At 47.0% G+C, this 24,208-nt stretch overlaps 1 protein-coding gene across 1 annotated transcript in view; it reads right to left on the bottom strand.

Moving 5' to 3' along the window:
- Positions 1-24,208, bottom strand: part of LOC146785368 (cilium assembly protein DZIP1L-like) — a 346,296-nt gene that overhangs the window by 124,706 nt on the left and 197,382 nt on the right. The window contains exon 5 of the mRNA XM_085633029.1: positions 2,487-2,701. Coding sequence (XP_085489155.1) covers positions 2,487-2,701 — 215 coding nt within the window. The remainder of the gene's footprint in view (positions 1-2,486; positions 2,702-24,208) is intronic.

The following is a 24,208-nucleotide window of genomic DNA, read 5'->3' on the forward strand; positions in this document are numbered from 1 at the left end:
TTTGCGGCTGTGGTTCGTCTGGAAGAAGAGTTCAAGAGGGGGGACTTAGTCTCTTTATCCCCGGGCTGGCTGTGAGCTTCTGAAGATTAGATGCAATTTCTAATATCTTTCTTATCTAAGGTCACCCGGAAGTAAAAAGATACTGCCAGTAGCCACTACTCTCTTCCTGCTTCTTCTGTGTCATCAGTAAATAAATGTTCCATTTCCATCTGCAGTGTCATGTTGGCCCTCTTTGGAGTGTCATGAAGAGCAACTCCAGGTGCCTGAAAGCCTGCGGAGGAGTTTGCTCTTCCTTTTAGATGTCTGGGTGAGAATCTCGAGACACCTATGGAGGATGAGACTCCAAGTACTAGCTTAGGAATGTTTCAGCAACCTCAATATCACCCCCCCCCCATACTTGGATCTCTTTTAAAGGACGTGGGTGAAACTGGAAAAATATAACATTCCTAAATTCCTGACAAGATTATATCTTCTTGTTAAGAGGGATATAGGATGAAATTAATCTTATGCTAGACAATCTAACTGGCCATTCGACAGTGATTTCTGGGATGTGTCAATATCATATTTAGTGGGCCACAAAGGCTAGGCATCTTTAAAGAAAGGATTTTATGGTCTAAATCTTCCTGTAAGAGCTGCCTTCTATGTAGTTTACATTTCACACTATCTTGTTAAAGATTTCCAGACGATTACAGCAGCCATTGAGGATGGAGTGAAATGTTTGAAGCTTTTTTCGAATAAGGAGATGGAGGCAAGATTTTTTATCACATGCTACCTGTGATATCATAAGATCCTCCACCTTTTCTACAGTATCCAATGTTTCTCCTCACCGTTACTTAACAAGCCTTTTTTCTGGAAATAAACATTTTGGGGATCAGCTTGAGGAGCTCTTTCAGATAGCTTTAAAAGAATCAAAAACGTACTCAATTGTAACACTCAGATCATCTTCGCAGACCATTAAAGAAAAGGCGACAAAGGTGTTTTTTTTCCAGGAAACCAGGAAAGCAAATGTAATTTGAAGTAGTCTGGCTCTTTCAGAAGCCAGAATACCAGACCTCCTCCTCCTGCGCAGAAATCCAAGAAGCATTCCTGACTATGCCAAAATACTATTAGGAGACAGACTTTCATATTTTCTTAGGGTATGGCAAGAAAATATTGTTGATGCTTAGACTATGCAGATAATAAAATAAGAATATTCTCTGGAGCTTACGAGATACTTGCAGATTCGGGTCCTGGTTTTCAGACTCAATCACCCCATCCTGTAAAAAAATCTGCCACTGACTCAATAACTTGTAAAATTTCTTTCAAAAATGTGATTTGCCAAGAACCAACGTTAAGGGAAAGGCCATGAGTTCGATTTCAGTGTCTTTTTGGCTCAAAAATCCCCTGGGAAGCGCAGACTAATTTTCAGTCTTAGGTGAGTTGGGCTCCCTCACCATTCAGCCTCATTACTTGAGAACTTTTTTCAGATATGAAAAGTTAGGTCTTGGTTTCTGTCCTGAGGTAACTCTTAATTTCATCAGAATCAAGAAATAATTCTTCCTTCTTTCTTTCGGATACCTTCTAGTCCTGAATAAGACTCTTACCCCTTGCTGGATGTTTGTTGTAAGAAAAGTGTCTATTTGACGAGGACTAAAGAGTTCATAAAATGTGCAAACTGTCAACGTTGGTCTTTTTCGACATGGTCAAAATGCCCTTGTGGCAACCTTGAGCAGATGCATAAAAATGTGATTTCTATGGCCTATGCTCATCATGATATAGTATTGCCAAGTGTGGTATAGGGTAGATCTACCTGGACATTTCAGCCTGGAAAGAAGCCTTTGGGGATTCAATTTCAGACATTTATAAAGCAGCCACCTGAGCCCCTACATCTACGTCCATCTCACATTAATATTTGAATGTTGCAGTCAGTGAATCTTTGCAATTTGGGTCCAGAGTATTAGTGGCAGCTATGACCTAGAAGTTTGTATTGTCCTTAAGTTGTGAGAGAATGTATTAAATGTAATTCCTGCATCAACCTGGGAGTCTTATGGTTTTAGGAATCTGGTTGGATTGTTGTGAGTTACTCTGGTGTACTCATATAGTATGGCAATACGTTTGTTTACTCCTTATGTTGTGAGAATGTATTCCACTTACTTTCTGCATCGACCTAGTAGTCTTGCTGTTCTAGGAATCGGTTTGCTTCCCTTTACTCTGGTATACCCATATATAGTAAGATGTGGTACGAGTAATAGATTGATGAGGTCATGAACCGCTTACTTACAAGTAATCCTATGTATCCTTTTCTAGTACCAGTACTTAGAATCCTCCCCCCCTTTACAACATTGATTACCATTTAGATTTTGAAAGGACGTGCTTTGGGTATCTTCCCCTTTATTGGGCCTAGAGGGGAGGTGGGACACCTCATCAAGTATTTGATACGAGAAAAGGGTAATCACAGTAATGAGATTTACCCATTACAGACTTTCACATCCACCTTCTACACTTACCTTGGTTAGTCCGTCCCACTAACGGGCCTGTTGATGTGAGGCTGCAATCTACTTCCGGTCGCTCTGTGTTAGGCACCTCTGCAAAGGTTGTTTCCTCCGCCTGTTTTCTTGGGCTACGTTGGATCTGCCGATCACTTCGAGGTTGATTCGGCCTTGGCCTGGCGCGGTCGTCTTTATCACCCATAGATTCCTCCTCTGAAGTGAAAGGTGGGGTGCTGCAGAGAAAACAAGGTTTCAGCATTTGCAGCTGCTACATACAAACTACAAACGCATATGAAGAAAAGGTAATTGAGAGGTATACTGCCAACATTATTGTAAAGCAGTAACTGGAGGTTTTTTCAGTAGAGTGCAAATGCTTCTATCCAGGTAACACAATTAATGTCTTACTGCAACACATTTTCTCATTCCAAAGCTAGCAACTTCACATGCATTTATAATTATTACCTTGCTTGAGAATTTCTTCTTGAATTACTACCTGTAAGTTCCATATTTCTTCTTGAATTACTACCTGTAAGTTCCATACAAAAGGATTGCTTCAAGTGCTGGCTCTGCATTGTAGGATTTTCAGTGAAGTCATCAATGTAAGAATAATTCAATGCTGCATGCATGGAACCGCCACACTTCATCGCCATATAGTTGTCCTTAAATTCACAAACAGGGTGAAACTGTCTTTATGATGATCAGCACCATTCAGGAGCACATCCAAGTCAACATTTGTATGAACTTTAGAGTGCCAGACTCCAGAGACGCCTATTTCAAGACTGCATATTAGCACTGCTAGTGTAAAATGCAAAAGACCCCTCTAACATGGAGGGAATTATTCAACAGTTAATGACTATATTAAAATCTTATGACGAAGAGGGATACAGTCAATGCAAAGGCATACTATGAAAGGTGTGGTGAGAAACTGCAAAGTGGAAGACTGACAGAACACTATTATTTACAAAAATTAAGCAGCAGTGACGTTAACTAAATTAAGAAACATAAGTTTGTAGTCATAGAGGTCGTTGCTAGGAAACTTTAGGATCAGTGATGGTGGGGTTTAGAAACCGTTTTGTAGCTGTAGGAAGAGGGATGAAAACCCTTTTTGGCTAGACTAGAAAGTGAATTCCAAAGGACTAAGCAAAGAATGAGAATAACAAACTTGAACTGTCTGACAACTCTCTGGAAAGATAAAGGGAAAGACTCATCTATTGTAAATCTTGATATAGGGGCCAAATAAACTCTGACGAACATTTGAAAGCTTCATAGGACAGGTGTAGCAGGTAGAACATAACTTGGTGGGGTCGCACCGACATGGCATTCAGTCGCTTAGCCTTGCACCACATACGGAAGTATTTCCACTAAGTGTTGTAAATGTTTGTTGTAGCTGGTGCAGAAGCCTCTGCCAGTGATGCCCTGAACTCTGAGGAAACTTTGAGATGGCCAAATTCTAAGCGATCGGGAGGCAAAGAAGAGGTCAGGTTGAGTGACTAAGTTGTGATGGAGAACTTGAACGCTGTGTTTGGAATGGATTTAAGGCTATTTTTCGATTTAATCAGTGGATACTGAGACAGTCACCCTAGCGTAGAACACTGGAATTGGCACGGCCATACTGAGGCAACTACTATACGGGAACAGTGTTCTGCCTTGGACTTTCTCAGGACTCTGCAAATGAAAAGAAAGGACCAAAGGCGTAGGCAAATGTTTGACCACCTCAATGAAAAAGCATTGCCCCTGAAACCTCATTGCCAGGACCGGATTGCTCAGCACAGACAATTTTTGTTCTGCAATTAAATTCAGTGCTGGGAGGCCTCGTTTCCTGAACACATGTTGTACCTGATCCTAATGGAGCTCCTATTCAAGGCAACCATAAAGGGAGCAGCCATCTGACTGGTTGTTCTGGACCTTGCTTCCTATGTCCCAGTCCCATAGCAGCAGCGACTCCCCCCACAGAGACGAAAATGTCATGCTTCTCTCTGTGGCGATGTAGTTGTGTTGTCTGTTCTTATCAAGAGAGCTTGGCTAGCTAGTCATGGCAGGAGCACATGAAGACTTAGTCCCAAGGTTACATTATATCTATATGGAGTGACTTTTCCTTCCCAAACCTGACACCTCTTGTGGATAGCTTGTGCATTTGAACTCCTTCGCATTCCACTGAGGGATCATGACAAACATGTCTGCTGTATTAGGAAGGAAGGAAAGGCCTGTATTCAGGCTGCCTGGAAACCTCCACCACAGCACAGCTTTCTTGAGGTGTATGGAGACTGTCACAGTGTTGCTCAATATCCTTGTTGACTGGTACAATTATTGGTCTAGTTCTTGCTGAACGGGTCTCATCCGCAGCTAGCAGAAAGGAACTAGCCCTTTAAAAGATGACATTAGGCCTACCAGTGATTTGCAAGTCCTGACTGGTAATGACTTTTGGTGACAGATGCTTGCAGCCAATGTTAGAAGTTTTGCAACCAGGTGCGATGAGTGAAATGCCTTGCCCACCAGCATATCCAAGTTTGCTGCTAGATAATGAATTCTTGTCACATGACAAATGGAGAAATTTAGTATCAGACTCAACCAATGAAAGAGGTTGATCCAAGCTGTTTTGGAGGCATCAGCCTCTTTTTCTGGAGGAGCCTTCACAAGACAATCTTTCACCAGCATGGTCAGGAAATATACCCATATATGTAGGTAGGCTGCCACAGAGGCTAGATGCCTTTGTGAATAACTGGAGCCAGATTTCAGGATGAAGGAGAGCACCTTGAACTGGTGGTGCTACCAGCCATGGAGACGTGGAGGTAGGCATCCTCTAGGTCCAGGGCATTAAGAAGTCAATCTTCTTGCAAGTAACAGAATTTCCTGCTTGGTGGCCACCCAAAATGACTGTTTATTCAGAGACTTGTTGAGCTCTCGTAGCTCCATATTAAGTCTCAATTTCTCCATTTTCTTCCAGACAAGGAAGACCCTGGAGTGGAAACACAAATTTCTATGTGGCCTCAGCACCTTTTTGATTGCTCCTTTGAAAAGAAGAATTATTTCCTGGTGAAGCTCCTGCAGATGGTATTCTTTTCCTTTGTTGATGTTTGGCTAACCTTATGAGGAACTCTAGGGTGTGCTCAGACCACACTATCTGGTGTACCCAGTGATCAAGGGCAAATGTGGCCCATTCAGGACCGCTAGCCTGCTAGGGGGACTGAAGAGGGCAGGCAAAATGGAGCACTCAGGCTTACTTGGTGGTATCATGGAAGCGCATTTGGGAGACATCCATTTTCTTTCTCATCAACCTGTGATTCTTTGTTGTGACCAGAGGCAAGGATTAAGCTATAACTTCCTTCACTTTATTGAATAGCAGCCTTTTGTTATTCAAGTGCCAAACACACTACTATTCGCGTGACCCCTTGGGAATATGAAGAGAGTTCCGCAACCAATCAGTAATAGAGTCCACACAACATCCAATCAGCCAGCGTCAGCCTGGAGATACAGTCCTTCTCCCATCGTTCTTCATCCTCTTTCTTCGCTGCTTGCAGCCCAGTTTATTCTGCATTTTCCCACATAACTGTTAATCATTTATGCCTGTTTAATGTGCTGTGAGGAGTTCGACGATCTGACGGACTGGAAGTGGAGAGAAACAGGTTGGGACACACAACCATCTCCGGAAACACTCAGCGGTCTAGCGGCAATAGGGAGGAACGCGGAGGCGCACATGATGTCATCAGGGCAAGACAGACCAAAAGAGTGGGATCCAGACGGAAAGGTGTTCGATGGTGGAAGGAGCGGAGCAGAGACGTTGGAGACGGATGCGGCAGCGACGGAAATGCGAGGAGAAGGAGGCGGATCAGTCGAGGAGCCAGAGAGAGAGGGAGACGAAAGACACGAGATCATGGAAGCATCAGATACCGCAAACAAACCCGGCGGCCCAGAGAAGGGAGAGGACGCCCGGGTCCCTTTGCCATGGCCCAGACCACGGGTCGTGGCACAAGGCAAGTACCGTTAAGGGGATCATTCTGGTGGGGGTGTTGGGGTGATACAGGAAAGTAGGGCACGGGTGTTTCATTTGATCTTTCACCTGGACAACCCTCACTGTGCTCTCTGTTCCTTCCCCCACACGGCGTCTGGTGGTGGTAACACATACTGTATATAGTAAGAGGTCCTTGACACTAATTTCGGTTTTTACCATATTTTTTCCCCTCCCTTTCATCTCCGAGTGCCCTGGGAAGATGTGACGGCAACGACCAGACCAGGATCGAACCTCGAGGAGCCCATGACACAACCCATGCCTGTGGAGGATGTCATAGCCCAACTAGCCGAGAGGCAGCGGCACCTACAGCTGGTACTGGAACAGCAGATTCAGACAGCACAGATGGACCGAGAAGCCCTGCAAAGGGCCCTTAAAAACCGGGATTCCCCCAGTAACGGCGAGTGAAGAGGGAAGAGCCCAGCCCCGAATCCCCGCCAGGCGGCGGGCGCACCTCAGATCAGACGTGGCGACCTGCTGAATTTAAGCATATTACAAAGCGGTTGGAAAAGAAACTAACCAGATACTCCCCCGCCTGATCACCAGGCCTTCCTACACACCATCTGGTTTCAGTGGGCAGGGGCCACAATGTTATAATTGTGCAGAATGTAGGCATATTGCTAGGCAATGTCCTCATCGCGCCTCAACAGTTGAACCAATGGAGGTGGGGTATACCAGGGGCCGTATATACTTAACGGGAAAGGCCCTCATCAGTAAAGGAAGGAAGTCCTACTCAATGGGAAGAGACAACAAGCCCTGTTAGATACTGGATGCCACGTTACGGTAGGGGACGGCTCTTTGATTTCCCCTCCCCAGTTAAAAGACACAGAACAAGTGAGGGTAACCTGTGTACACGGGGATACGGAAGCCTACCCTGTGGCGGAGGTCCTGTTGGAAGTGGACCATGATCCCCATTTGCGAAGAGTGGGGGTGATACCCACCTTGCCCGAAGCGGTCATAATAGGGACAGACCACCCTAAGTTCGAGGCATATTTGGACAAAACAAAAAGGAATGACAGGACCTGGCTACAGGAGGCCCCTTTTTATGGTACTGATATAGAGGTCCCAAACATTAAAATAAGAAAGAGTAGACAGGAAAAAAGGCGAGATAAGAGAGACTTTGCCCTTTCGCAGCTTTCACGTCCTTCCTTTCCTCTCTCCCTTATAGACATCGACAGAAAGAAACCGGCTAGCTTCCGTACGGCACAATGGGAGGACAACACCCTTACCCATGCCTGGGAGCAGGTCCGTGAACAAGAACCAGAGCAGGTAGAACCTTACTTTCTTGTACAAAGGGGGTTATTGTACAGGGCTGTGAAGGGGGAATCACATACAACCACACAACTGATTGTACCAACACCATTTAGGGAACATGAACTCCTCGTGGCCCACAATAAGATAGGGGAGGACATTACGGCAAGGAAAATACATTGAAATATCTCCTAGAGAAGTTCTATTGGCCAGGGGTGTACATGAACGTAGCAAAGCATTGCGCTGCCTGTATTCGCTGCCAGAATACCAATCCTGGGGGGGTGCTGAAAGCCCCGTTGCAGCCACTGCCCATCATGGACGTCCCCTTCAAGTGGGTGGGGATGGACCTGGTAGGACCTCTGATGCCCTCAGCCAGAGGGCACCGTTACATCCTGGTTATGGTGGACTACGCCAGTAGATACCCGGAGGCCTTCCCTCTATCGAGTATGACCACCCCTGCGATAGCCCAAGCTATGATATTATTTTTTTCGAGGGTGGGGTTTCCAGCAGAGATACTAACCGACCAAGGGACCCCATTCATGTCTTGTCTCATGACACAAATATGTACAGTGTTGGGTATTGACAAGATTAGAACCTCTGTTTATCATCCTCAAACAGACAGCCTTGTGGAGCGCTACAATAAGACGATTAAGAGCATGCTCTGCAAGGTTGTCTCGGACTCCGGGAGAGATTGGGACCAAAAACTACCCTTGGTCCTCTTTGCGTTGAGGACCCATGAACAGTGGTGTACGGGGTATTCTCCTTTCGAACTGGTGTTTGGGCGGAAACCCAGGACCTTGCTAGACACGGCGGCAGAGCAGTGGAGGAGGAAGACGAGGAGGGGAAGCCCCTGTCGCGCTATGCTGCTGACCTTCAGTCTTCCTTAACTCAGTTATGGGGCTTTGTACACGATCACATGGAAGAGGCCCAAGGGGCCCAGAAGTGGTATTATGACCGGAACAGTCGGCTACACAAATTCTCCCCTGGCGACAAGGTCCTACTGTTGCTCCCTTCTACCGAGGACAAGCTGCTGACGAAATGGCAAGGTCCATACGTCATAGAAAGAAAAGTAACCCTTGTCACCTATAGCGTGTTACTGCCCCACCGTGTTGGGGGAAAACAAATATATCACTTCAACCTGCCTTCCCAAACAGCAGGAACACCCGCTTATCTCGCCTATACCAACAGACTGCTGGAGATACCCCTCCTAGCTGTCCAGGAACCAGCGGTCGAACTGGTACCCACGGGAGAGTGTTTTTCTTCCACACAAAAAGACCAACTGACGTCTCTACTGGAGACCTTCCCGGGTCTCTTTTCCTCCAAACCAGGATTAACCACCATGGCCGACCACGACATTGTATCCCTCGACAAAAAGATCGTACAACAAAAAACCTATTGTATCCCGGCAGCCCGTAGGGAAGCAGTAGAGAGGGAGGTTTCTGACATGCTTAAATCCAACATCATCAAACCCTTCCAGAGCAATTGGTGTTCCCCTGTGGTACTCGTACTGAAACCAGACGGGAGTCTGCGTTTTTGTATAGTTTTCACCTTCACCAAATTCAACACATACCCAATGCCAAGAATAGACAAGATGGTCGAACGCCTAGGGAAAGCTAGGTACATGTCAACCCTTTTCCTCACAAAAGGGTATTGGCAAATCCCTTTATCCCCTGAATCCAGGGAGAAGACAGCGTTTGCGACTCCCTCCGGTCTATATCAGTTCAAGGTGCTCCCCTTCGGGTTGCATGGGGCCCCGGCTGTGTTCGAGATTGATGGACCGCATTCTAAAACCTCATGGCAAATATGTCGCAACATATCTTGATGATATTGTCATATACAGCCTAACATGGGGAGAACATTTACAACACCTAGAAGCCGTATTCATAGCTATACAAAGGGCTGGCCTCACCATTAATGCCAAAAAATCCCTGCTATGAACCAACACGATCCAGCATTTGGGCTACACGATCAAGGAAGGACAGATATTTCCCCAGTTAAACAAAGTAGAGGCTATCAGAGCACTTCCCAGGCCCACAACCAAACAAGACATCCGTTCCTTTCTAGGGGCTACTATCATAGATTTATACCCAATTTCTCTTCCATAGTCAGTCCCCTAACTGAACTCCTGACAAAAACCCAGTCTTCCCGCACACACACCTGGACACCAGAGCACAAGACTAGCTTTAACACCCTAAAACGTGCCATTTGTGCAGCCCGAGTGTTACACTGTCCTGATTTTAGTCACACGTGTGTCCTCCAAACCGATGCCTCGGGCCTCGGTTTGGGTGCTGTGCTATACCAGCCTGACTGTAACGATGATCTGAAACCAGTGCTTTACATCAACAGGAAGCTCTTTGCACATGAGACGAACTATTCAACAATTGAGAAAGAGTGCTTAGCCATAAAATGGGCCATAGAAGCCAAACAATATTACTTATTGGGACAGAGGTCCATAGTCCTCACCGATCACGCCCTCCTAACCTGGCTCGCAAATAACCAAGACACCAATCCCCGTGTCCTGAGAGGGTTTCTTGCTTTACAACCCTTTTCTTTCCAGACCATGCACAACCCGGGGACAAGATAAATCGGCGCCGATTACCTATCCCAAACCCATGGCCCCGACGTCCATTCCAAAGGGGGAAGATGTGTGAGGAGTCCGACGATCCGACGGACCGGAAGTGGAGAGAAACAGGGCGGGACACACAACCATCTCCGGAAACACTCAGCGGTCTAGCGGCAATAGAGAAGAACATGGAGGCGCACCTGAAGTCATCAGGGCAAGACAGACAAAAGGAGTGGGATCCAGACGGAAAGGCGTTCGATGGTGGAAGGAGCGGAGCAGGGACGTTCAAGACGGAAGCGGCGGTGACAGAAAGGCGAGGAGGAGGCGGATCAGTCGAGGAGCCCGAGAGAGAGGGAGACGAAAGACACAAGATCACGGAAGCATCGGATACCGCGAACAAACCCGGCGGCCCAGAAAAGGGGTCCCTATGCCACGGCACAGACCACGGGTCGTGGCACAAGGCGAATACTGTTAAGGGGATCGTTCTGGTGGGGGTGGTTGGGTGGTACGGGAAAGTAGGGCACGGGTGTTTCATTTGATATTTCACCTGGACAACCCTCTCTGTTCTCCCTGTTCCTTCCCCCACACGGTGTCTGGTGGTGGTAGCACTATACTGTATATAGTAAGAGGTCCTGAAACTAATCCTGGTTTTCCCCATATTTTGTCCCCTCCCTTTCATCTCTGAGTGCCCTGGGAAGACGTGACGGCAACGACCAGACCAGGATCAAACCTCGAGGAGCCCGGGTGGACAGCCAAGAGGGACTCTTTTCACTCATCCCCCCCTTTTGTTCTGTTTGTGCATCTGATTTGGTGACCGCCTTTTGAATGGTAGTACGGGCCTTATGGGACTGATATACAAAAGGGCCCGAAAGCGGTTGTCTCATAAGAAAATAAAGCCCCTGAAAACCCTATACTGTACATGTGTGGTGTTCCCTTCTGCCCCACGGGTTGCCATCCCGCCTACAAGTGCTTTGCTGTTTTTCGACTTTAAGATATTATTTGCTCGGCTGCAAGACCGCTTTCCCTTCCTTTGTGGCTTTTAATTTGGTGCGAGCTCTGACATGGTGTGGTCCCCTGCCCGCCAGAGGGTGCCAGAGATGCGCGTCTTGAGTTCCAACTTGCGACCTTCAATTCCCTGTCAGGTCAGGATTGAAGTTGCATGCCGTTGCGGAGCTCCCTGCCTGGTGAGACATGCCACGACATCGAGGTCGGCATTATACTGTTTTGTCTCAGTGAGGGTGTTGACTTTGCCTTCAATGCCCCGTGTACCAGGGTCTGTAACTTGAAAGTGCTGCGGTGCACAAGGCTTTGGGAGTAGGTTTCCCTGCCTGGCCCTGCTTATTCACTAGCATTAGAGGCAAGTGACCTGTGAGCTGCGGCCTTTTAGCACTAAATAGCAACTGCCTTTGCTGTGCCACCTACGGGGTCACATATTATAAACATACATGATTTGGAACACATACTCCCCTAGTAATTGGCACCAAGGGAGAGAGTGTTCCTGGGCTTGGACCCTCCGCAGTGCGGATCTGCCCACACCATATTCTTTTGACTGTCACCCAGTCCTTTTTTCTGCAGCGCTGCCTGCCATTGCTACTGCTTTCAGCCCTCACACTTGTGACTGTGGCTACTTAGTGTGTCTTGCGCATAGAGTCTCCTGTAGCGCCTAATAACCACAAATGGATATCACTAAGGTTATCAAGGGAGAAGGAGATAGCACTCTTCTCATGGGATGACAATTTTTATGACGCCATAGATGCTTTTATTTATAGGGCAGTTAAAGAAGCCATGTAACCCTTAGAACTACACTTATCTTAACAAATTGCGCGAGAATGTGAAAAGGTCACCAAACCAGGGCAGGCGGCCATAGAACCCTCCTCTGAGCCTCATGAACCTGGCCCAGCCCTAGCCCAGCTCCAAAGGCAAGTGGGAATTGATTTGGATGCTTTTGTGCACCCTATAAATGCCTTCCTTAATGAGGTCCCTCCCTTTATTCCTCCCGGGATCAGGCTGGTTTGGCCCCTGAGGCAATACAACCAGTGTCTCCAGACCAGGAAGATGATCCACTGACAGACACTCATAATGAGACTGGTACATCCAGACCCTGGCTCCCCTCTCCCCTTTGCCCTTCCCAGTGCCCTCAAAACCAGATGGAACGTCTGACATGTTAGACCCTGACGATATTATTCAGTACAGGTCAGCAGACAGTGTCCCCAGAATCGCCAAATTCATGAAGGACCCAAAAATAGGGATTGACAGGCCCTGGAATACGTGCCAGGACAAGCTCCTGGACGCCACTGGCCCACTGACCAAAATTCTTGACATGGCTGAGGATGTTAAGTTGGCTGGCGCCACTATCTCCCCTAAGGTACTCTTGAGTTGGGTGCAACGTGCCATCATTTTCTTATGAATCAGGAACTGTGCGTTATCATCTGAGCGTCGCCGCTCTTTCCTTTTCAAAATAGACCCAAAACGCATGGATCTGGAGCTGTCTGAAGTAGGGAAGGTGGCTCAGGGGAACCTCTTGGGGTACCCATTATCAGGGAATTGGGTAAGTTCATGTGTACTTTCACGGCCTTAGATAAGGCACATTCTTCCCTCAAAAGAGTTTTCATCCTTGGATTTTTCAAGGGGCCGGCCTGGGCAGGGGCCTTTTGTCTGGCCGCCCTATCTCCCTGTACCCACCCAGAGGTAAAGGCTCCCAGAAGGGCTCCTACCAAAACCAGTTTGGGTTCGCCAATTTTTACCCTACCTGTGGACATCATTTCAGAAGCAAGGAAAAGGATTCAAAGCTGCTCCCAGTGCCGGTGAGGGTTTTCCCGTCTAGCCTTCTAAGGGTAGGAGGCAGTCTGGCATATTTTTCCCAAGCCTGGAGGTCCATCATGTCAGACGTGTAGGTTTTGGTAACAATGCAAGGTTTTCTAACAGAGTTTTAAGGCTCCCCCAGGCATGACACCCGCCCAAGCCCCCTCCACTCAAAACGCAACCTTGATAGATGCGGAGGTATCAGCGTTATTGGAGAAGGGCACTATCTGCCGTACGTCGCCTCACCCTCACGGATTCATTAGGAATATTTTTTTGATCAACAAGCTGATGGGGGTCAGCACCCGGTCATCAACTTGCACGAATTCAATGACTGGCTAGTGTACCACTACTTAAAAAAAAAAGGGTATTCACCTCCTTAGCGACGTCCTAAACCCATCATATTGGATGGTGCATTTAGATGTAAAGGATGCTTACCTGGCAGTACCAATTTTTTCGCCCTACAGAAGATTTCTCTAATTTATTTGATGACAACAAACATGAATTTTCCACTCTGCCCTTCATTCTCTGCTCTGCACCCTTGTGCTTCATGAAGGTTCTCAAACTGGTCGTGGAGTACCTTCAGGCACAGGGGATCCATCTGATTGTATATCTGGATGACATGCTCCTTTTAGCCCAGTGTCCAGGCCAACTATTGCTCCAGTTGCAGAGGGTGTTCAATCTGTTGCAACATATTGAATTTATCATCAACGAAAAATGTCCCTCTTGATCCCTTCTTGGGAGACAGTATTTCCTGAATTTGTCATAGATTCCACCAAGGCGATGCTGAGTCTCTCAGCTCGGAAAGTGCTGAAGATCCGTCACAAGTTCAGAAAGACGCTATCCAAACAGCACTTTTCACTGCATCAAATCTCCCGTCTGGTGTTTCTCCTGTCGTCCTCGGTACAAGCAATCTTCCTGGGGCCTCTGCACTACTGTGTACTTCTGCGCCTGAAGGCTGTTCACCTATGCAAAGGCCTGACATACTCCCAAAAGGTCATAATCTCAGTATAGGCACAGGAAGAGATAACCTGGTGGCTATCTCACACTGCTGCCTGGAATGGGAGAGCAATTTTCACATCAGATCACGATTTAATCAGAGTCTGACGCCAGCAGCTCAGGCTGGGGAGCGAGATGTGGAGAGTTTTCCACAGGTGGTGTGTGGTCGTCTCAGGAGCAAGGACTTCATATCAACTGCGTGAAGCTTTTTGCGGGGTCCTTTGCGGTCCGCTGTTTGACCCAAGACAGGGTCCAGTTATGTGTCCTATATGGACAATATATCAGCAGCCCGATTTATCAATCATTTAGGGGGCATGTGCTCCAAAGCCGTTTCCGATATGCAAGCCAGTTTTTAGCATTACTGACTGAATCATCACATTCCAGTCATGGCGAAATACCTCAATGGCCAGGAGAACCAAGTGGCTTACTGGCATTCCTGTCATTTTCGAGATTCCAGTCTCTGGAAACTACATCCAGAGGTATTTGCTACTCTTCTGGCGGCATGGGGTCCTCTGTCAATCGACTTGTTTGCATCTAGGCTGGATCAGCAATTACCAAGGTTCTACAGCTGGAGGCCGGACCCTCAAGCAGTGGCCACAGATGCATTCCTCCAGGACAGAAGTCAGGCGAAAGGGCATGCATTTACCCCATTCGCAATGATCACCTGTGCCTCGGCCCAGTCAGGCAACAACGGGCGGAGGTGGTGATGGTCACTCCTTTCTGGAGGTCTCAAGTATGGTTTTCAGTTCTGCTGGAAATTTCTTGGGTTCCTCCAATCAGACTTTCCCTGTTTCCAACTCTTCTCCTGAATCCACATCAGACGCCACATCCAATGGTTCTAGAAGGCCCATTATCACTGATGGCGTGGCGGATTACAGGGGACAAGGGTTGATCCTGGGCCTTTCGAGAAAGGCTGAGGACCTCCTCTCCAAGGCTTGAGCTAACAGCACATTCCAGCGCTGTCGATCGGCTTGGTGAAGTAAAACTAGATGTGTAAGGTAAGACGTCTGATTCACACACTGACATGCCGTCTCAAGTGATTTTCTGTACTATGTGGTTAAGTACCGGCCTTCCCACTCTTTTTGCTCACATTATTGGTTAGGGGATGAGGACATAGCCATATACGCAGTCAACAGCTGTTGCATCGATGGACATGGAAGGGGCCTTGGAAAATGTGTTAAACCGACCAACTGTTATACATCAGGCTGCTCTTATCTGTTACTTTGAGATCAAGATGTGTCAAATTCTTTAATACATATCAATGTGATGCTTTCATGACTAATGACTATACTTTACAGTGAACAATAACGATTGTACCAAATGCATTTAATTTGATAATCAATAAAAACAGAGTTAAAAGAATAAAAAAGTTGGACTAGATGGTGTGTGTGATGGGGTTTCGATCCAGTGGTAACAGATATAGTGAACGTCCTCAATTTCTCGGCCATCCAGGCGGAGGTGGTTTTGGCATATCATTCCATCAGTACCTTCCATTCTGCCATCTCAGCCGTCAGCCCCCCAGACATTTAACCGGAAAGGATCTATCAGCTAAGCTGGTTATCCTCCTTAGTCTGATTTCTTCTGGATGTGTTTCTGATATCTGTGCATTGGACATCTCTAGCGGTATTCTTTCCACTCCTGTACAATTAGGTGGAGAACAAACTGTAACACCAGAGACGTCTTCTATTCAGTTTTTTTCCTGACTCACCCAAATTCTGTGTGGTGCAATGCCTCATGGCATATGAAGAGAGGTCAGAGGAATTCCACTCCCCCATTGAAAGGCAACTCTTGGCAGCCCTCTGTAAGCCACACAGAGCGATTCCTTCTCCCACCATAACCTGCTGGGTGTGCTGGGTCATACAGGAAGCTGATGTTGATTGGAGGCTTTTGGAGTGCATTAAGTCAGAAGGGCAAGGGTTTGAGAGGCCTTAAACCCAAGTGCAAGCTAGTGGGATAGCACTGTGTGGTTTTCTGACTCCACCTTCAAAAGGTTTATTTCAAACCAGTACTGGCTATGGCTAACTTGGTGGTGAGCAAGCTTTAAACTAGCATAATCCTCGCCTCCGGTCCTGACATAAAATGAAAACTTTCCTGGCTATCGTAAAGGAAAGTTTCAATTCTATTAAGGACTTGGAGGCGAGAATTCTCTCACCGCTGAGCTAAGCATCTGTGATTCCTCCCCATCACTAGTAAGTATCGATTTATCGTTAAAAGCATGTTTTCCATCATGGTTGATAATGTTCAAGAGCCTAGTTAGATAGCTCTCTATACTTTGTTGGTGTTCCTATGCATTGGATTGTTCAATTTCATGACTGTTGTTCCTTGATAACTGTTCATACAGTCTTATCCAAAATGTGGTTAATAGCTATTTTCACCCTAGGGACGGAGTTGAATAAACAACATGCATAATCACAAGATATCGGCATGCTTTGTGTGACGAGTGAGAATGAACAGAGATGGGAGAAGGACGGTATATCCAGACTGATGTTTGCTGATTGGATGTTATATAGACTATTACTGATTGCTTCTTGAACTTTCTACATATTCCCAAGGGTTCATGGGAACAGTAGTTTGTTTAGCACTTGAATAAAAGATGGCTGCTATTCCATAAAACGAAGGAAGTTATAGCATAATCCTCACCTCTGAGTCCTTTCACCTCTGAGTCCTTAATAGAATTGAAACTTTCTGTAACGTTAGCTAGGACATTTTTCACTACTCTCACATCCTTGGCTTCTGCCTGAAGAGTATTCCTGGTCATGGCCGAATTGCCCAGAGAGGAAGCACTGATGATCTTGGCTACCATATAAGTCGTAAGTTGACTTGTAAGTTGTGAATGGCAGGACGCACGAAAGAACATGAAAGAAACACGTCTGTGACTATAAGGCTCACAACTGGTTTGCTGTATCAGTATCTGTTTTTAAACTTTGCAGAGCATTGTTCGCATGTTTGCCAAACATGATGTAACTATTAAAGGTCATATTAAGCATCTTTGTTTTCAAATCCAGGAAGAAGGAAGTTGACCTAAGTCCGTCTAGCCTCCTGAAGCCTGCAACAACTTTCAGTTGCCAAATTCTAGGACTGGAGAGGTCCATCAACGCTTTGATAATGGCAGTCGAGGCATTAGCCCCTTCCTCTACAATGGGTTTAGCCTCCTTTCAAGGTTTTGCCAGAGGCAGTAAGCATGCCTTTTGTTCCTTAAAAAAAGACACATGAAAAAGGGCGTTTTTGGCCAGCCCATTACTTACCATTGGTTAGCTTTCTTGTCGCTCTCATTTCCTTACTTCTCATTGGTCAGTTCATCTGTTTTATTTTCTTCATGTGCTTTTGTTTGTTTGTTTGAGGACGGCCAAGTTCTGATTATTTGCTTTATTAATGTCCTTCCCCTGCTCATGCTGGTATTAAGGTACTGTTTTTCTTTTCGCTTCTCCCCTCGATGTCGCTTCTTCGTCTTTGCTTGCACCTGCCCGCCTCCCATTGATGTTGTTTGCACCATTCCACCATTGTTGGCCACCGTCTCTTACTCCTCCTCTCACTGTTCTTGTCCCTCCTCTCTCGCGTTGTTGCTGCTTTCCCAACAGCCCTCATGCACCACTCGCCAATCACCATTGTTGTCTGGAATGCCCCCAGTTTTCCAATCTGGGTTAGCAAGAAAGGAAAGTTTACGAACAATATGCTCCTTGTGCCACTTTTGTGTATTTGAATAGAGCTGCCAGCATGCCCGCGCAACACCCTTCCTCAACCCCTCTTTCACAAGCGCCAGCTCTCTGCAGGCATTCAGAGTACTGCCAACTTTTTTTTCAATATATACAATAAAACGATGACCATAACCCTTCCATCAAATGCATAGTCTAGCCTGTGGAAAATACAAATTATGCACCAATCCTAAAGTCAAGCAGACTAGGAGACACAGAACCAGGAACAGACCTGTCAGCAGAGAAACTAAATGCAGAGAGTGTATTACACCCTGTTGCTTTCGACTTGGGATGTTTTCTGCCGCTACACTTGGTAAATTTAAGAGGGCTTTATCAGCTGTTGATCTTGAAAGATAAACTCAAGGCACACAGATGTGTTGTGTAGCTGGGGGCATTGGCACATGTATATATGTGATAATAGACACACAACTCATAAAAGGAGGAGACATGCACATAAGCTACAGATACAGAAGCATCACACAAAAGCAGGTCGCAAACAAAGATTGACACATTAGCACACTTCAAGCTCTCTTCTGATATTCTGAAGATACAAAGCTGTGAGCCCTTTCAGCACCTTACTCTCGTGATTTTCAAAGTTTGTTGTTCTCGTCACTGAAACTTACTTATGACTGAAACCAGGTAATGCAGGGTAGCAGTGTATGTTTGTTTGTCACCTTTCAGAACTCTGTTTTCTCTCTGAAGCTTGATTGTTAAAAGACATACAGGTTGTAATATTACTCTATACTCAAGCTGTAATTATCCTCTTTTACACTTTTGGAAGAAGTTGTTAAATGTACACAATGCTTTAGGTACATATGTAAATCCCTGTTTGGCGTTGCTCACAGATCTATTGTACATAAATTAGGCAGGATTTAGTAGCATGCGGTATATTTTCCAAGGGTGATTCTACATTACGTGTTTGGGGGGGGGGGCTTGATCGTCTGAGATGAGACTTCGAGCTTCAGTAAAAGTATGCAGGTTTTGGGACCAGTAAAATGTGTGTTTGGGTAGCAGGTTTAACTATTATTAATTATTTACTTTTAAACCTGACAGTGGGATGTGCACAGTCAGTGGTGGGTGGTGTGGATGGGGGAAACGTTGGAGTTTAAGGGCAGGGTCTAATCTATTTTGAGGGCTTCATCATCGTCGTCGCTTGCCTGTTGTTGCTAGTACCAGTCAGACTCCCATCGTCATTTGCCCTCTTCTCCCCCTGTCACTGTTGCTTGCAACCCTCTGCCACTGTTTGCCATTTGGCACCTCCATTCCCCTCTTGTCATTGTTTGCCACCCTTCCAATCGTGGTTGCTGGTCTCCACTCACTCAGCCATCTCATCCTTGGTGCTTGCCCGTCTCCCCTCTGTCCCCACTACTGCTCTTGTTGCTTGTCTCCCCTCTGTACCCATTACTGCTCTTGTTGCTTGTCTCCCCTCTGTCCCCACCACTGCTCTTGTTGCTTGTCTCCCCTCTGTCCCCACTACTGCTCTTGTTGCTTGTCTCCCCTCTGTCCCCACCACTGCTCTTGTTGCTTGTCTCCCCTCTGTCCCTACCACTGCTTTTGTTGCTTGTCTCCCCTCTGTCCCCACTACTGCTCTTGTTGCTTGTCTCCCCTCTGTCCCCATTACTGCTCTTGTTGCTTGTCTCCTCTCTGTCCCTACTACTGCTTTTGTTGCTTGTCTCCCCTCTGTACCCATTACTGCTCTTGTTGCTTGTCTCCCCTCTGTCCCTACCACTGCTTTTGTTGCTTGTCTCCCCTCTGTCCCCACTACTGCTCTTGTTGCCCGTCTCCCCTCTGTCCCCATTACTGCTCTTGTTGCTTGTCTCCCCTCTGTCCCCACCAATGCTCTTGTTGCTTGTCTCCCCTCTGTCCCCACTACTGCTCTTGTTGCTTGTCTCCCCTCTGTCCCCACTACTGCTCTTGTTGCTTGTCTCCCCTCTGTCCCCACTACTGCTCTTGTTGCTTGTCTCCCCTCTGTCCCCACCAATGCTCTTGTTGCTTGTCTCCCCTCTGTCCCCACTACTGCTTTTGTTGCTTGTCTCCCCTCTGTCCCCACTACTGCTCTTGTTGCTTGTCTCCCCTCTGTCCCCACTACTGCTCTTGTTGCTTGTCTCCCCTCTGTCCCCACCAATGCTCTTGTTGCTTGTCTCCCCTCTGTCCCCACTACTGCTCTTGTTGCTTGTCTCCCCTCTGTCCCCACTACTGCTCTTGTTGCTTGTCTCCCCTCTGTCCCCACTACTGCTCTTGTTGCTTGTCTCCCCTCTGTCCCCACCAATGCTCTTTTTGCTTGTCTCCTCTCTGTCCCTACTACTGCTTTTGTTGCTTGTCTCCCCTCTGTACCCATTACTGCTCTTGTTGCTTGTCTCCCCTCTGTCCCCACCACTGCTCTTGTTGCTTGTCTCCCCTCTGTCCCCACTACTGCTCTTGTTGCTTGTCTCCCCTCTGTCCCCACCAATGCTCTTGTTGCTTGTCTCCCCTCTGTCCCCACTACTGCTCTTGTTGCTTGTCTCCCCTCTGTCCCCACTACTGCTCTTGTTGCTTGTCTCCCCTCTGTCCCCACTACTGCTCTTGTTGCTTGTCTCCCCTCTGTCCCCACCAATGCTCTTTTTGCTTGTCTCCTCTCTGTCCCTACTACTGCTTTTGTTGCTTGTCTCCCCTCTGTACCCATTACTGCTCTTGTTGCTTGTCTCCCCTCTGTCCCCATTACTGCTCTTGTTGCTTGTCTCCCCTCTGTCCCCACTACTGCTCTTGTTGCTTGTCTCCCCTCTGTCCCCACTACTGCTCTTGTTGCTTGCCTCCCTTTCCTCTGCCCTCCTGCTGTTGCTGCATCACCACACCAATCTACACATTCTTGCATGCCCTGACCCCTTCCCCAATTGTTGCTTGCCCCTTCCTAGCCCCATAAAAAAACAACTAGGATGCAGCCAGAGCTGGCTGCATCATAGAGCTTTTTTCCTCAGCACTGGTAAAGGCAATAGGTCTTGCCTATGCAAATAGATGCTTGGTCAATGTTTTTTTTTTGCCATGATGGACTTCGACAGAGCTTCTGTGCAGCGCGGATATGACTCGTCAACGTTGGCTGCATCATATTGCTTTGTTTTTGCTTTCAACCATGCTGCACAGCAGCCGCTCAGCTGTACAACATGGCTAATAAAACACTGACAAAGCCAACATATCTAAAATTGGCAAGACCGACTGGCTTTGCCAGTACTTGCTCCCATCTACAGTGATCAAGTCACTAAAGGCAAAATGTTGTGCTACATCGGGCAGTCATACCAGCTGAGGATGGTCGATCGTTTCCTAGATTTATGACTATTAATGCCATGGACTTTACCCTACGACCCCAGACACCAGTATACGTGCATCTCTGTTAGGTGGAGCAGAGCTAGGCTTTATAGGATTCTTTGAAAGCAGGTGCAGTCATGGGTTTTAACTTTTCCTTCAAGATATGATCCTGAATTGGGAAAGACTTTGTTGTCTTTCTGGACGGCTCTTTGAAGTTGTACAAAAGCACTGCTGTGCCATCGACAACTTTGGGAGGTAGAACTTCCTAGCTGATATTTCCAACAATGCATGGAGATCGGTGATATAGTTCAATGAAGAGTCTGGATAAGGGCATGTCTTGGCTCTTTCTTGTGGCAGAATGATGTCCCTCTATTATTTCTCATCCTTATAACTCTCACTCTCCTACTCTCCATGCACAACCCCACCTTCCTCTTCCTTTGAGTCTGCATCCTGATCACTGCCTGGTGAATTGGTCTTATTGAGGCAGCATCAGAGTTGAATATGATGTTGACGTGGCCATTGCCACAGCCCCTGCAGAGGATAATGATGCAGCAGCTGTGGGACCAGGCTTTAAAAAGCTTCCTCCTTGTGTTCTATGAGGTAGTCATGAAGGTGAGCAAAACCTGCTTCACTGCGGACGTCTGGAATTGTATTAATTTACTTAGTCTCTTCTGCTCCCATCAGACAGTTAACCCTGAGGAGCGTACATGTCATACTCTTGCTTTTGAAAGTCTGTATCTCTCTTGCCTGCTGACTTTTTTAACTATATTTTTGAGTTCAAGCAACCAGACACAAAAACTACAATACAAAGTTATTTGGAAGGGCACAGACCAACTCCAGGTGTAGAGTACAAAGAAATGACTTACAAGTGGGACGATCAGGGTTGTAGTGATACAAATTAATGACCAGATATTACAATCGTTGCAGGCATGATGTACTGTTACCTCGCCCTCCTCTTCTCTGGTTTCCGGCTTCTTATTAAGTCGAGCCAGGTAAGGCCTGGTATGGCCCCATATATCTTTTGGGTGGCTACACACCGGCTGTAACTCACGGTACAGATCTGACTGCTTGTTGCAGTATGCCATATTTACATGTCCAGAACCTAGACATCACAGGCAGATAATGTGTGGATCGATCGGTGACTGACACCTGCTTCCTGATGTCATGGCCTGGCTGGAAGCCTGTTCTTCTTGGACGGGATATTTCCCTGACACGTTGTCTTTCAGCAAATATCTGGCCTTGGAAAACACCAACAAAGTTGGAAGCAGAGCGCCAGATCAGCAACAAAATCTCGTTGGAGTCGTACCTATATGCAGCTCTGCACCGTCACTTCTGGAGGTGGAGTAGGTCGCTTAGAGTCTGATATCACCACCTGCCGGTGCACAGATGCTCTTGCTGTGAAAAAGTTACAGATCCACTCTGGCATCTTGGAAAATGTAAAAGGTGAGGACTCTGTTAGAAATATCCCTCAGAAAGGTTTTTTGGCAAGGTCTGGATCACAAATTGGAAACAGTCAAGTTTACAAGTATCAAAGGATTCGCGGTTACTCTCTGGAGCTTTTGCCTTTAGTCAAGAATAGAAAATGTGCATCTGGTGGGACAGAAATGTCCCCTGCATGTTGTACAATCGTGTTCCCCAGCCCGGAGCACCCAGAATTAAAACCGGTTCTGACAATGCATACAGATAATCTACTTCCCCTAATTGTATAAAAGCTGGAGCTGCTGGTCCAATTGCTATTCCAGTTCTACGTTCTCTTTGACCAAGGAAGGGGGTGCTTCAAAAGTTCCCAAAAGGAATGCTGTGCAATCAGGGCTGGTCTTTACCTGACAGTCAGCTTCCAAGAGGTGAAGGGACATCACCTGAAAACTGACCTGGAATCAAGAGCTCTCTCCTGAAGTGCCTAGAATATGACCTGCGTAGGAGAAGGAGGAAGTGGAGTGCCAATACTGCAGGAGGTGTTCCTACCTGGCTGGAGACGAGGGGAGATTCTGCCGGAGTGTTTTCCGGACTGCTGCTGTCTGTTTCCCTCCTGCTCCCGCCATTTCCAACGCGGACGCTGCACGGAGGGGGACTACCATCCCCAGGATCCCTAGCGGCGCCACGGGAAGCGGAACCCGAACACGCCCACTGCTCTTTCGCGCCGGGAGGCGCTTGAAAAACACTGCGACCCACCGCCTCGCGGGACCGCGCGCGGGCGGCGCCGGGAGAAGCCCGGGACAAGGGCGGGACCGTCTGTGGCCGTCCGGGGCCGGAGGAGGCCGGGCTGGGCCGCCCCTCTAAGCTTTCCTCCTCGGATCAGTAGTGTTTGATTTCTTTTGGTTATTTTATTTTACTCTTTATAGTCAGTCATTCTTTGTGGATTAGAGTGTCTTCCTTTTACTGTTGGTTTTTACTGATTTGTCCCATAAGTTTTCATTGCTTGTGTTGTGGACACTCTAGATTCATGGGGAAGCACTCCAAACCTACAGCTAGTCGTCCGATGACCAGACAGCTAGCGAACTCTGCTTCTCAGATCCCTAGTCTTACAGCAATAGACAAGATGTTGCAAAAGACAATCGGGGTGGTGGCTTCAGCCATTGAAAATACAGAAAAACGGCTGTCGATTACACCGGCATTCAATATGGCCCCCCCTCTAGATGGTTTGTCTGATTTTTCATCATACCAGGTGGATCCTGATGCTATGTCTTCTATGCTGCCCTCATTTACACAACTACCGTGCGCTCAAGCCCAAATAGATGAGCCAGCTCTAGTGGAAGAAGGGTTATCAACATCTTCCTTTGTGTCTATTGTGGCCCCTACAAAACAGGTTAAGACAAGGAAAAAACAAAAAAAACAAAAAATGAGAAAAAGGAGACTCTTATCAGCCCCTGCTCCAGATAGCTCTCCCTTTTCGGCCCCGATCCACCATCACCCCCCTACTTCTATCCCTCCGACCTGGGCGACCACCCTATTAATTGAGCTCCAGTCACACATAGACCAATCTCTAAACCTTCTGGCTAAATCCCTGTCATCTAAAATGGACAGGTTGGTTTCCTTAGTTAACTCCAAAGGATTTGGGAAGATGCAGCCTACCCAGGACCCTAAGGTCAATTCGGGCAGTTCGGAGGGTGCTAGTTCCAAAGTAAATCTAACTAATTCTATCCCCCAAACT

Source organism: Triturus cristatus, chromosome 11, assembly GCF_964204655.1.
Source record: "Triturus cristatus chromosome 11, aTriCri1.1, whole genome shotgun sequence".
Lineage (NCBI taxonomy): Eukaryota > Metazoa > Chordata > Amphibia > Caudata > Salamandridae > Triturus > Triturus cristatus.